This window comes from Cynara cardunculus (genome assembly GCF_001531365.2).
Source record: "Cynara cardunculus var. scolymus isolate 2C chromosome LG 3, CcrdV1, whole genome shotgun sequence".
NCBI lineage: Eukaryota > Viridiplantae > Streptophyta > Magnoliopsida > Asterales > Asteraceae > Cynara > Cynara cardunculus.
The window spans coordinates 38,418,884-38,433,861 of NC_037530.1; the positions used below are offsets into that span (position 1 = coordinate 38,418,884).

Here is a 14,978-nt window from a genome sequence, read left to right on the forward strand (position 1 = left end):
AGAGTGATGATATCATTAAGTGTTCGTTTAAGCTTCCTTCTTTCTCTAACTGTAATCTTTTTGCCACGCGATTGCTTCATAAGGAGCCCGAAAGCATCACCTACATCTATGAACAATAACCGAGTACCCATCAAAATAACCTGCATGATGGTTCATATACGATATTAGGAACCGACTATTAGAATGACTAGCAGTACGTCCTCTGTCCCAGAATAAATGTCCACAATGAAAAAGACAGTTTTAGAGAAGCGTAATCATTACACTGTTTAATTAACTGAATATTAATCTTACACTTCATAACAGAATTAATGAATTTCTCCATCTGATAATCAAGGTATGGATTAATTTGTTTGTATAAAATGGAAGGTTTTTGTTTGGGAGGTTTTTCATAGAAGGAAGAAGTGTGTTTTCTTATTGGGAGGGGTACGGAAAAAACTTGGCTTTCTGCATAAAGTTTCCTAGAAGCTTAATAAATAGGCCACTTTCTATATCATTAAACCGTTATCAGATAGTCATGCATAGCTGGCCGAATAAGTTGCAAGTCCCATTAAGCTCATAATGCTACAAGTCCTAATAAGCTCATTAAGTTGCTAATAGAATAGGCCCTTACTTTTAAAAGTGAACACTTATTTTGAGACAGAAGGACTATCAAATATCAAGCTTAGTGCCTTACATTACTAGCGGATATCAGCTTCTTTGTAGATTCTCTGAGTACGCGTTCATGCAGCGCCTTCGATTCAGCTCCAAAATCCCTCTCCGCGAGCTTTACAGAGTCGATTCCTGCTAACTTTGTGCCCTGCAAAGATGCATTCTTGAGAGATAGAGTTGCAAAAGCAAGTTCACTTGTGATGACTCCAGACCATTTGTGGACCGCCCGCTAGTGGATTAGATCAGTGCGCGTAAACTGGCCCAGATATCCACAGTTACATAAGGAAAACAAAGAAAGAGAATGTAATACCTTGTCCACTCTCCCCCTTTTCATCAACTCGGTTGGCTTTGGCCGAACTTCCAATAACATAGACGAGTCACAGTCATCTCGTTCCACAAATTTCAGTAACTCGCTGCAAATTGGAACAAATAACTTGGATGATTTCTTTCGTCTCTATGATTTTGTTAACTCAGTGAGGGGTAAAACGGTCATTTTTTGTCTTTCAAACTGTAGATTCAGAAGCAAAGAACAGTACATTTTTATCCGGACAGACAAAGTAAACCGCCACTTACCCTGACTTATCATAAGCAGCCCAGTACTCCTCCAGGCAATTAGATAACAGGGTCTGACTACAAATTAGATAGAAAATATAAGTTCGTAAAATAGAAAACATGTTACGATAAGTCCGCCTAATAAATTTCTAGTTTCTTATACTACCTCCGAAACAGAAATGAGAGCAAATCAGTATCCAACGGTCGTTGAGACGAACTGCTATAATGAGCAAATCCCGAGAAAACATCATAGCAAACCGTAAGAACTGTATAAAGAATTATCTCCTTCTCCGCCTGTATCGCATGTTGTCTAGACCTCCCGTCATATTGGAACTTGCATTTAAGCGGCGCATAAAAGTCGAGCCATCCAATTTCATCTATAACTACCTAAATCGACAGTATAAACATCAACACAATTCAACACTCGGGTTATTTAGCTAAATAACCTCCTCACAACTCTTTTTAAACATGCATTCTTGTGTATGGAACTAATCGCTTGTTTATTAGCAGCTTAATGAGCTTAATGGGACTTAAAACTTATTCCCTCAGCTATACACTACTGTTTGGTAGTGACTTATTGATATTGAAAGTGGTTTATTCAGTAAGCTTCTAGGGGGATCTTTATGTAGAAAGCCAAGTTTTTTCCACACCTGCCCTCAGAATTTAAAAAACATGCTCCTTCTCTATGAAAAAATAAAAACATGATTACTCCACACAATCCACACAGACAACTTTATCAAGTATATACTTAATGAAAAACCAACCAAACAACCCTAAACATTCTTCTCTTAAGCAATGACATTCTCAAACCTGTCAGAAGGTCATACAAACCTCGATGAAGAGTTGATACTTTGGTAGGGAGTTAAATTCGGGATGGATATACAGGCTGCCGCACTCCAAGTAACTGCAAAAGGTTCAAGATTTTCATAATCTAGAAGTGTTCGAACGACCAATTTCGTAATCTACCTGAGGAAGTCCTTAATCTGATCATCGATATCCTTTATATTCATTTCCGATAAATATAGTCTTGTTTCTCTTCCCAGATATGCAAATATCCCAAGAGTGGCTAAACTAGTCTCTTCAATCTATATCAAAAAATCATAATTACAACTAGCTTATCAGCCAACAGCTAACTTATCAGCTATCAGCTATAAGTAGGTAACAAGAATGGGAAGGACCTTGTTAATGAAGGCATGATTAGCTGTTATGACACTTTCTCTGTGAAACGCTACAGAAAGTTTTTCCTGAACGAGCCCGATCCAGAATTCCACGTCTTCTATATTCTTACTCGGCAGAACCTTTTTACCAAAATGTGAGAGAAAATCTTCTTCGAATCCGGCCTCAATTGCTAAGTGATGCAACTTATCGACTGATACAAGGTCACGCGATAAGTCCCTAAGTTCAACCAATGCATCGTCAAGCCATGCTGTAAATCGAGGACAAGAAAGACGGCCCGAACCCAACTTTCTGACTGCAGTACAACAACTTATAGCAAGGATGACTCCTGCAACACCACTGAATAAGTTTATGTTAAGGTTCATCCTATCTGGTGCATATGGGGTGGGTTTGGTACACCGACAAAACTGGACAGGAAGAGACTGGATTTGACTGACAAGAGTGAGGTAGACAGGTGAACGAGTTTTAGAAGGTTTTAAGATTTTAATTTAACATGGTATCTTAGTAATTTACGTATTTCGTTCATCTTCCTGATTTTTGTTTTACCTATCACTACAACAAAATAGATTTTATAGAACGCCTAAAATGTAGAAGCATCCCAAAAAATTATTTTATAGAGCTTAAAAGCGTAAAAGTGTTACAATAGGTTTATAGGACACTTTCAACGTTTTAACGAGTTATTTTAGGATGCTTTTAAAATTAAAGTGATATATTGACTATATTATACAATGTTTGAAAAAGTTGTCCTATAGACACAAGTGCCTTATAAAAAGATGAGTTTATAGGGCACTTCTCTAAAGTCTCCTATAAAAAAAAATAGCTGATAGGACACTTTATTTTAGAAAGGTCCTAAAGAAACTTGTTAACACGCCTAAAAACATCTTATAAACCTATTGTTACGCATGTGCATAGAATGTTTTATAATTTGGTCTTATAAACCTCAGTTCAATAAAGTATTTTATTAGGACGCTTACACAATCTAGGTGTACTATAAAACCAATCTTGTTGTAGTGTATTTTGGTTATTTTTGTCTGACTCAGTCATGTCCTGTCCCAGTCTAATTGTCACATCAAATGTGGACAAGTTTCTGTTCTGTCATGTCCTGTCCTAGTCTAATTGTCGCACCAAATGTGGGACAAGTTTCTGTTCTGTCTTGTCCTGTTCTGCATACCGACTTTTGTTAGCATACCTTCCAGCATATTCGACGGACCATTTTTTGAATAACGGAATGAATAATCCTGCAATCCGCGGAAGTTCCACCCTTCTAAACCACTGCACCAAATTGGGGTTCTTGGCATTCAATTGGCTTTCTACGAATTCGCCAAGAAATAATGTCTTCGAAGACAAACTGAAGTAGCAGGTTGAGGGAAGTTAGTTAAAGATCGGATAAATGGTCAGATAGTTGATTCGTATTTAACTTCACGGACCTTCCGCCTATACTTACATTTCATATACGGGACTGTTGCAACGTTTGTGAGAAAGAAATAACTCGACCTCAATCGCAGCTTTCAGTAAAGCATAAACTGCTACCTGTAAGAAATGATGATCATTATATATGGTTTATGAGTATGTGATGATCCTAAGGAGGCTAGAAGAAAAGATACGCGAATGAGCGTACAAAAGATCGGTAGTGTTAAGAGTCCCACATCGGTTAGACTTGGACCATTAGATACCAAACCTCGGCCAGTTACAGAATGTCAAGAGGGGCTTCAAATTGGTAGTGATAGTCACAGGTACTATCGCTACAAAAAAAAAATTGGTTTTATAGGACGCTTGAAATGTCTAAGCTCCTAATAAAATACTTTATAGGACCAAACTAAAAAACGTCTTATCTAAAAGTATTACAATAGGCTTATAGGACGTTTTTAGGCGTTTTAACAAGTTTTTAGAACGTTTTTAAAATTAAGTGTTGTGTTAGCTATTTTATACGACATTATTTGAAAAAGTGTGTTACAAAAATAGCTAATAGGATACTCTATTTTAAAAACGTCCTAAAAATCTTGTTACAATGCCTAAAAGCGTCCTATAAACCTATTGTAACCCTTTTAGAAAAGATGCTTTCTAGTTTGGTCCTATAAACTTATGTTGTATAAAATATTCTATTAAGATGCTTAGACATTATAGGCGTCTTATAAAACCAATTTTGTTGTAGTTTATGGTCTAACAACCGCACAAGTGAAAACAATAATATTTTACGATCTGGATTATCTTCACACAATATAAGGGTACCTTCACTTGTTCTCACCTTGTCTGATATCACCAACCCTATATCGTGAAACATATAGCTCACCTGATACGCAGTCCGTTTATGCCACGCGTTCACATCTACTCCGTTCCATGCATTCGAAAGCGGGGGACTTTTTCTTGTGAATTTTAGAGTTTGAATCGCGAGAGAAAAGCTTCTGGCGGATTCGTGCAATACCCATACGAGACAATTAATGCGGTTAAATTCCAATTCGTTTTTGTGCATCATACTTGAAGACGGTTCGTCTTCAGAAATGAAGTCATCTCTACCAGAAGATGCAATTGAGAACAAAGATTTAGATGAACACCAACTTAATGAAATTCTATGAGACGATGAGATGCATCGTTTAAACAGAAACCCATGTGAAGGATTATTCGTTGAAGAGCTACATTTTTCTTGCTGTTTCCTACTAAACTTGGACGAATAAGCTTTAGAAACCGCAGTGTCTTCTGATCCAGAAGAATCCCTGTGACATAAAGATGACTTAACGAACCTTATCATGCTGAATAGATTACAAATAAAATGCGTTTCAGGCCATTTGAAAGAACATGTAGAACCCCATTAGATTACTCTTCAAAAGAGACCTTGACGAGAGAAGGGGTTCCAATACATTGAAGTGAAATGGTTGAAGTCAAGCCAACGAGGGACTCCAATCCCCCCGCTCTCAACAAAGGCTAGACGGACACAAGTTGTCCTAGAGTGTCGAGAGAAGGCTAGACAAGTACAAATCGCCTTACAGGGTCACTCACTGAAGTGGTAAACTTGGCTCTGATACTATGTAAAAGAAGACACATTTCAACATATAACATGAAAACAAAGAGCATACAAATGCAAAGAAGTAAGAGAAGAAAGATAGAGCTTACAGATTGTATAAAGGGAGATTGGGGGATTGAAATGAGGCCATGGAGGGAGGGAGAAGGAGAAGAAAATGGTGGGAAAGAAGGGATATATATAGATATAGATATAGATATAGATATAGAGAGAGAAAGAAAGAAAGAGAGAGAAGGAGATGATTTTGAAGCGAACCCATCGAGGTAACAAAGAGAAAGACTCCTTTGAAATAGGTTAAATTAAAGTTCTTGATGAGTGATATTTATATTCTCAAATTTGTCCCTTTACAATGTTATAATTAATTTGTCTTGTTTTGTCATCTCCTATTTTATTCAATCTACATATAAAAACACTACCTAAAGTTTGGGTTAGGTCTAAAGTCAACTTTTTGAAAATGGGTAGCAAATCCTTGACTTTTTTGCTAAATAGATTTTTATCTGTTATTTTTTTTTACATATATCAGTATAAAATTTTCTTCTTATATTTTTAATATACAATTTGACCTGATTCTGACATAAAAAATGATAAATATAACATTACCTATTAAAAACAAGACCATTATCTTTTATATTACTTTATGCTTTTTATATCATAAATATTTGAAAACGTTTATCGTCAACGAGACTGGTAGCAAAGTTATTGAGGATTTTTGTGACCATTCTCTCGAGGTGCTCGGGATTAGTCGAGTTAGTTATCATTTGATTGTCGAAGATAAAAGGAAGTGAGATTGTTGGTTAAGTAATTATGATTGATTCGATAACTCCAATTGTTATCCTACCAAATCTTTTTCTTGTTATGGCAACAATGAATGTGAAATGTGTCTTCTTGTTATCCCACCAACCACTCAATGCCAAATTCTGTCAGATTGTTTCGATAACAATCTTCAAACTATGTTTTAATAATAAACAAACCCAAGTCTGCCGGCACCGGCACCATTGACTTTGACTATCCGAAATCCACTTCCGACTCAATCTGTACCCGTTTAGCCTCTGATGAATCATCTAATAGGGTTCAACATATACATCTGCTCGATACAACAATCTTAACATCATGAAGACGTAATTCCCTGAGGAAAAAGACTGTTTTGCATTACATATCGATACAAAAAGACTTTTTTTTCCCAACAGCCTTTACATTCACGCGTATAGGCTAGGCTGCTATACGACAATGATGTCATACACACGCAAGTTTTCGGTTGCGAAGTTCCCTTTTAGAGCGTAAAAACGAACACTAGAAAGTATTTACAGTTTTATATTCGTGTACCATACTCGATTACAGTCGTAATCGATTGGCTGCAGATTTGATATCTACTTGCTTATATCTATATCTAACGGTATCAGTTTTCCCTTTCGATGCAAGAAATATAACAGAAAGATCTCAGATACTTGAAGTCCTTCCTATATGCTGGCTTTTGGGGAAGATATAGTTGCTGAATTGGTTGGGAATCCTGATCCAGAATTGATTAAAATTGGTCTAGATGCATGGGGATGTTGAATCACTACTAGAATTGAGTCCTTCGAGATCCTATCCTGAGAAGAAGTTGGCTGCAATCCGCAGATTTAATGTCAATAAAGCTACAATTACTACTGAGTTCAATAACTCCAATCTGTTATGGTTGACCTTGATTTGAACACAACTTACCACTCCAATCTGCCATTCTCGGCTGCTAAAATCTTTGAAAGATGCTTCATCGAGTTCCTGAAATAACGATATGTTTGAATTTGGTATCTGAAAAGAACTTCAACTGTCTTCTAACAATGCATTAGTTTTCCTTTCTACGGAGAATTCTAAGGCACTGCTTTTTGGTTTTTCATCAAGTCCAGTATGTATAAAGTTATTTGTATGGATTAATCTGTCTGTATAGATTGGAAAGATTTTTATTTGGGAAGGTTTTTTCATAGAGGGAAGGAACGAGTATTTTAATTGGGAGTGGCAGGTTCGAAAAAAACTTGGCATTTTTATAAAGCTCCCCCTTAAAGCTTACTAGATAAGTCACTTTCTATCTCATTAAGCCACTACCGAATAGTCATGTTTAGCTGACTGAATAAGTCGCGAGTCCCACTCATTAAGCTGCTAACAAACAGACCCTGAGGTCACTTATCAAGGATACGAATAGACAATTACGAAGTCGACCATAATATAAGACATCATGAATGTGTCCATATCTAAAAGAAGCTGTGCCCTCCTCCATGTGTCAGATTTAAACAGAAAGGAATAAAGTTATAGCCATCATCATATAGTATAAACAGAAAGGAATAAAGTTACAGCCATCATCATATAGTATGCAGAGATCATACAAGGGCTATTTAGCTCAATGACCTTCTTCAGAAGCTCATTTTACAAAATGACCCTCTAGTGTATTCAAGGTTGTTTTATATCCAGGGAAGACTACTTAACAGCAAGAGTAGGTCAGAGGATGGTCATTCAGTTCATTTTTTTTTGTAGGTGGTCATGTCCCAAATTGAAAACTCATTTCAATGTCATTCAACCTAGATATCCCAGAATAGCTGAGAACAATGACACTTAGGGCATGTTCATTAGCAGCTTAATGAACTTAATGGGACTCACAACTTATTCGGTCAACTATACATGACTGTTTGGTAGTGATTTAATTATATAGAAAGCGCCTTATTCAGTAAGCTTCTAGGAGGAGTTTTATATAGAAAGCCAAGTTTTTCCAGGACTTGGCCCTCCCAATTAAGGAATATGCTCCTTTCATCTATGAAAAAGCCCTTCCAAACAAAAATCTTCCCAATCTCTAGAGACAGACATACAACTTTATCACTTTATCCGTACAGGATGGAATGGAAAACCAACAAAACATCCCCTAATATGGAGAAATTAACCTTGGTTAAATTTTTGAAGATATATGAACTTACAATGCTGTAGATGGGAGGAACAATTCTATTGCTTCTAGACTTGTGAGTTGGCATAACAGAGAATCGTGGTGCCAAGTCCTGAGACCGAAAAATCCATCTGTCACGATGGCAAACTATTAGCATGCCCAAAAACCGGAGAGACGACATTAACATATAAAAGACGGATGTAATCCATTCGAATGCAGTGTTACCATACCCGATATACAGAAAGATACAGAAATGTGCCCATTCACGAGCCAGTAGCTTCATCCAATAGTTTTCCACAGAACTGTCCATGTTGATGAAAATCTGAAATCCATATATGCTGAACTAATGTTCTTTCTCTAGTAGCCATATTGCAATAATCAAAACTATACATAGTAAGAAAATATGAAGTAAAGAAATTCACCGTGGTTTCTGCTATAGCTACTATATGCATTGCACCTCTGAATTTCCTGTACAGCAAAACAAGAAAAGCCAAAATTGGTTTCAATTACTATGATTTCTAAGTGTTCATGCCATGAAAAGGATGTAGTCATTGTGAGAATGTGTGGAACCGTCAGATCACTCTCCAAAAGAGCCCTTGGGGAGAGAAGGGAGACTCCAACATATATTATAAAAGAGAAATTTTCCAAGTCTAGCCGCTCTAACACACCCCCTCCAACTGAGATGTCCAAGAATGTTGAGTCCCGGGCAAAGATGCCCTAGATGGTAGACCTTGGCTCTGGTACCATCAGATCAATCTCCAATAGAGTCTTTGAGAAGAGAAGGGAAGTTCCAACATATATAGAGAAGAATTTGTCCAAAGTCTAGCCTATGTGGGACTCTGTCATTGTGTATGAACTAAAGAAATGAAAACAGAAAAGAACTGTGCCAGCTGAAATGAAAACAGAAAAGAACTGCTAGCTGGCGCATACTTGAACATAAGGTATTTAGTGTAGACAGCATCATGCATCTCTTGGACATCTTCATCCTCTATAAAATTCAACTGCTCACTTAAGAGTGATAAGTTCTGAGTAATATGATTAAATATCACAAAGAATATGAGCAAATAGTCGAGCACCAGAAGGAACTGCATGATTCATTCAAAGTATTAGCATCTTGAAAATGAATTGTCGTTATAATAGAAGTTAATGTGACAATATGTGGAACCCTTATATCACTCTCCAAAGGAGTCCTGGAGGAGGAAGGGGAGGTTCTAACATATATACCGGAGAAATGGTCCAAGTCTAGCTGATATGGGACTCCAATAGTAAGAGAAGCTGCAAGTGTTTTTTATTGCTAAACATCAAGAAAACTTACTGAGAAGTAAGGTATAGAAGCTCTGTGACCAACAAGAATCAGATAGAAGACACAACCAAGTACAGCCATGGCTCGACGCTCAGGTACTGAAAGACGCTCAGAAGTGATACAATAGCCGTGGGAAATCAGCAAAAATGACACAATCGAAGCTGTCTCAAAGAGCAATCCAGTTACATATACTCCAAATGACATCCACAGAGAGCATGTTTGGTAATAAAAACATGAATACCTGCAAGAGTATATGATTTGAATTGATTTTGGAAACACATAAATGTTACAGATAATCTTTCCTTTCAGAAAAAGAGAGGGCTAAAACATATTACTTTACTTGTATGAATGTGGAAAATTCAAGTTTTATTATCCTCCGCCACTGTATCACCAGAAAAGGTCAATTGAAGAGAAGCCTGCACCATGTGTTGGATTTTATTGTGGAATAGTTAAAAAAGTCCAACAATAGTGCTCCGATACAAGCTATATATTGCCTTGTATCCTAGGATTTTGTAACATGAAGAGAGAGTTCACAGGATACAGAAGTGAGAGAGAAAAGAGAAAAAGTTCGGCTGTACATTTGGGCAAAGCACAACCGCTACGTTTTTCTTATTTCCGGAGTTTGAACCATGGGATCGTCATGGTTTTTCACGAGTCATGACATCTTTATCCACATTCTCAATGGTGGAAATTGGTTTTGGAGATCTGTAAGTCATATTTTACTGTTTGACAGATTGCAATTTTTCTGGCTGATATTTCTGATCTTTTCTTTTGGTTTGATTCTATACTTCTTGATGATTTGTTCCAAGAGCATGATGATTTTTTTGTGCCTCTAGTTTTAGCCGGAGAAAGACTTTTGTATTGTTTATTGGTGGTAGTGGACTTTAAATGGCCTAAGGTCCCGGTTTTACTCTAGCGCCTTGAAAGGTTGCTTGTTTATGATTTGGGGGGTTGATTATCATCACATTTAGTATACCCTATTTGTTTGCATTCACAAAGGTTCATATAAGTCGGGAATCCAGCAAAGGAAGAGGCGGAACACGGCCATTGTAGTCCAGGGGCCGAAATATAAGAGTATCTCCAACATATTCTCCAAAATGGAGAAACTGGAGATTTTACGCATATTTTTGTTCCACGGGCTTCTCCAAAATGGAGAAAACATAAGAAAAGGTGTAAATTTCTCCAAATATGAAAAACACCCCATAAATGATTACAATGAAAGAAACATTTTTTCACTATATTCATACCAATAGGAATCTTTGATGTTAAAGGTTTATGAGTAAATAGATATTCAAATTATTTAATAATATAATTAATGTTTTAGTCTTCAAAATAGAGAATCTATTGGAGATAAATATAACTTTTTTTTAAGATTTTGAGTTATAATTATTGATTTTGGAAAAAAATTGGAGAAACCGCTTGAATTGCTATAATATTGCAAAAATTCATAAATCCATATGATACGTTTTTGGACTATTAAATAGTAGAAAAGAGTGGTTAATGTAAGATTAAAACTCGAAAGATTTAAACTATCAACCGAAAAATAGTAATACCAACTTAAACATCGGGAAACATGATTTCTTTATATTTAACAAAACTAATATTTACATATAATTAAATATTAATAGTTTATTATAAAGTGAATAGGAAGAAAAAAGATTTAAACCACAGGGGTGGTGTCCGAATGTTTTGAGCTTGACTCCAAAAATCAAAAGTGCCTGGAGGTATCAGGTTCAAATCCAAGGAGGAATAAAAATCCTTTTTTGGCCATGGAGGTTCAAATGTTGTGACTCCGAGCTACTCGCAAAGTGGGTGGTCGTCCTGGGATTAGTCGGCTCGCATAACGGGTTGGATATCCAGATTAATATAAAAAAAGATTTAAATGCAAGGGATGGGTTTCGAAACCATGACCGCAAAGATATTACCAATTGAGTTGCTTATCATGTGTATCATTCTAAGTTCTACAACAATAATATATGTGTTTAAAAGTGGGGTGGCCATACAATTGAACAGAGTAATCGATTTCAGTTTTGAAATGATAGAACATTCAATTCCCAATTCCAAAACCTCAAAGGATCCCTCCCAAAAGGACCAAAACACAGTCCTATGAGCAATCGCCTAATTCATGAATCATGATGCATAATCACTGTCTCCTGCTAGTCCTATCTTACAATTAAACATCTCTCAAGATACGTTATTAACTAATGTAAGATACGTTATTAACTAATGATCGATGGTTTAAGAACATACCAGAAGAAAAAGGAAAAAGCAAGTTGCAAAGCTTTAACACAAGGAACTGACGCAAGCGTCCATTGTAAACTATTCACCTGCTCTAATTACCATCACAGAAACAGCACAAAATTAAACAAAATTGAGATGAAGAAATGAATAGACGATGTAAGATGTGGATAAATCGAATACATGAGAGAAGAAACGAGAGTGAATATGACCTGAAAATGACGGTTGATGTAGGTGTTGATGATCCAGCAAGAAGCGAAAACGAGCCAAACGGAGGTGAAGGAGGAGTAAAGATAGGGAAGCGGCCAGTACGCTTCGTTAATGGACGAATTCGATGCCTCCATTGATGCAATAAACAAATGAAGGTTTTAGCAATTGGGGAATTTGGAGAATTGATGAAGGTTTATATATATATATATATATATATATATATATATATATATGTATGTATGTGTATGTATATACGCGCGCATTTCAGAATCAAAACTCTCTCTTTTGTTTCCTTTTCCTGCTCATGGTTGGGGTGGTGTTGGGGCGGTTGGCCTAATTAAACTGACGTACCTCTTTTTTTATTTCTTTAAATTATTATTTATTATTATGTCATTTTCCTCTTTTACCCTTCAACAACATTTTTTCCCTTTGACCGTTTGACCCACGGTACCAGGAGAATGATCCGAAATTGGAATATGAACTTGAACCGAATCGAAAATAAGGTATTTGTGTAAAATTCGAATGTCCTTAAATTCTGTAAATCCAAAACCTGAATTTTGGGGAATACATGGGTTTCGGATTAGGTTTGATTTTTGGTCACCAGACCTGTATGAAAACCTGAAATATATATATATAGGGGCCTAATCACCAAATTTATAAATTTCCTAATTTATCTATTAATTTGTGGTTAATATTGGTTCTCACAGTTACCACAAACAACTCAGTTCTCCCTTGAATAGGCCCCTATATATATATATATATATTATATTATATAAATAGGCGAAAGATCGTGAAAAAATGGAAGTTATGGTCAGAATCCTAAAAAGATATATGAACTTTTGATCACTTTTAATCTCATGTCTACTCATAAATTGTGTTTTAGAAGGGAATTTCATAGTGTATCTCAATGCACCTCATCAATGTTGACATTCAATTAAGATTTATCAAATGATGGAGATCTCTTCTTAAACTTTTCACCATAATTTTCCTTCTCGTCGAAACCCAACCCTATGTAAGTATATTTATTTATCTAATTATCTTTTGAAAATCTTAGTCGGTCATAGTGTTTTATAAAATCTAACCCTATTATTTGTTTCATTGATACTCTCAATTGATTGAATCCATCCTCAAAATCGATTAAATATATATATATATATATATATATATATATAATTTTTGCATTATTTATACCTGAATCCGACCGACCTCAACCCGGAACTCGACCAACCCGATCCGAATCAATCCGAAACTAGAAATTTGAGGTCTGGTTTCCTTATCTGAAATCGATCGGGTTTTTAGTTTGCCCATCTGACCCGTCCGATGCACACCCCTGGATGATATCATGCAAAGGTATTCAAATAAGAAACACAAAAGAAATATATTTATGTGAATTGTTGGTAAAGCAAAAAAAATCTATTTGAAAAATGGAGATGTGAACTAATGTTCGTTAACCTACTTTTTTACCAATTATTCACATATGAATATGCATGTGTTAACCTACGTTTTCTTTTAGCAATGATTCACAATTGAATCATTTATTCTTACTTTCTGAATCATTTTGTCTTTCTTATTTGAACATCCCTGTAATCCACTATGGGTATCAAAATATAATCAATTTTTGTCTTTGTTTTTTGTTTTTGTAAAACCAACTTGTAAATTTTTTTGATTAACCTGGATATCCAACTCGTTATACGATCCGACTAATCTCAGGGCGACCATCCGTTTTGCAGGTAGTCCGGAGTCACTGCATTTGAACATTCGTGACCACAAGGAGATTTTTTATATTCCTCCTTAGATTCGAACTTGGGACCTCCAGACATTTTGACCTTTGAAGCCCAAGCTCAAACCAATCAAGCACCACCCTTGTGGTTCCAACTTGTAAAATTTGTATTTTGGAAATTCAAAACGAGCCATCGTTCCTATTTCGATGAACATTAATCTAGCCACCGGGTCCCTTAACTGATAAAATCAATCTTTTTGAAGGAAAGATGAAATCGAAGTCGGTTTCATTTTACCGCATCATTCCAGTTTGAAAACATCATATAACCTTTGATCAGGACAAGTATGAGACGGGTAATTGAGAACGCACATTATAACTTAAGGAAGGATGACATGGATTTAGAAGGTTGGCACAGGGTCGTGACAGTTACAAAAGAACAGTCTTTGTCTCATCTTCATTCATATGTACTGATCGTATTTACATGAATTTTAAAATACAATAATTTTATTACATGCAAAGTTATAAAAAAAACATATAATAATATTTTGACATTCTTTACAAGTACTAAAATAATAAATGTGATGTTTATTTTTTAAAGAATGAGTTAGATATTTATTTAATGAAAAAAATGCAAAGATGATGGGGAGGTGGTTGTGAAGTGGTCATGCGATGCAACATAACCACTCCCATCGCCAATTAATTAATTAATTAAAACTTATATAAGGAAATTATAATCTTAATTATATATATATATGTGTGTGTGTGTGTGTGAGAGAGAGAGAAGGAAGCAAGCATAAGCAGAAAATTGCTTGTTTTGCTTACCTAAGATACAAGAACCCAACTCAAAACATTTGTTCACCAAACTCACTTCCATTCTTCATTTATCACCTAGTTTTATCCATCCATACATATACATATGCATACACACACATATACATATATATATATATATATATATTTGGGATCACATGAGACCAGCCTATTTTCCTGAGACCCGTGATACCAACTTTTTACACTTGAAACTTCACAGCAAAATGCTGCGGAGGTAACCTTCATAGTGTTTTTGCTGTGAAGGTTCGACTTTTTTAAACTTTTACAGTGTTTTTGCTGTGAAGTTTCAAGTGTAAAAATGTGGTCTCACGGGTCTCACGAAAACAGTCTGGTCTCATGTGGAACCAACCTTATACATATATATATATATATATATATA

At 35.8% G+C, this 14,978-nt stretch overlaps 1 protein-coding gene across 1 annotated transcript; it reads right to left on the bottom strand.

Annotated features, from left to right (window-relative positions):
* Positions 1–6,578: 6,578 nt before the first annotated feature.
* LOC112510373 lies at positions 6,579–12,182 on the bottom strand. The gene is made up of 9 exons (XM_025115771.1): positions 12,051–12,182; positions 11,851–11,927; positions 9,613–9,841; positions 9,228–9,382; positions 8,720–8,765; positions 8,528–8,619; positions 8,332–8,428; positions 7,094–7,150; positions 6,579–6,996 (listed from the first exon to the last, which is right to left on the bottom strand). Exons 1-9 carry the CDS (start codon positions 12,180–12,182, stop codon positions 6,850–6,852), a joined length of 1,032 nt encoding a protein of 343 aa, XP_024971539.1. The 3' UTR covers positions 6,579–6,849.
* Between the last annotated feature and the right edge of the window lie 2,796 nt (positions 12,183–14,978).

Bases quoted from the DNA above. Each gene is read 5' to 3' on its own strand.
- LOC112510373 (XM_025115771.1), bottom strand. From the start codon at position 12,182: ATGGAGGCATCGAATTCGTCCATTAACGAAGCGTACTGGCCGCTTCCC. The intron at 9,383-9,612 runs GTAAGTTTTCTT...TGAATCATGCAG, and splicing joins CTTCTATACCTTACTTCTCA to TTCCTTCTGGTGCTCGACTA. The intron at 7,151-8,331 runs GTAAGTTCATAT...TCGTTATTTCAG, and splicing joins TTCCTCCCATCTACAGCATT to GAACTCGATGAAGCATCTTT.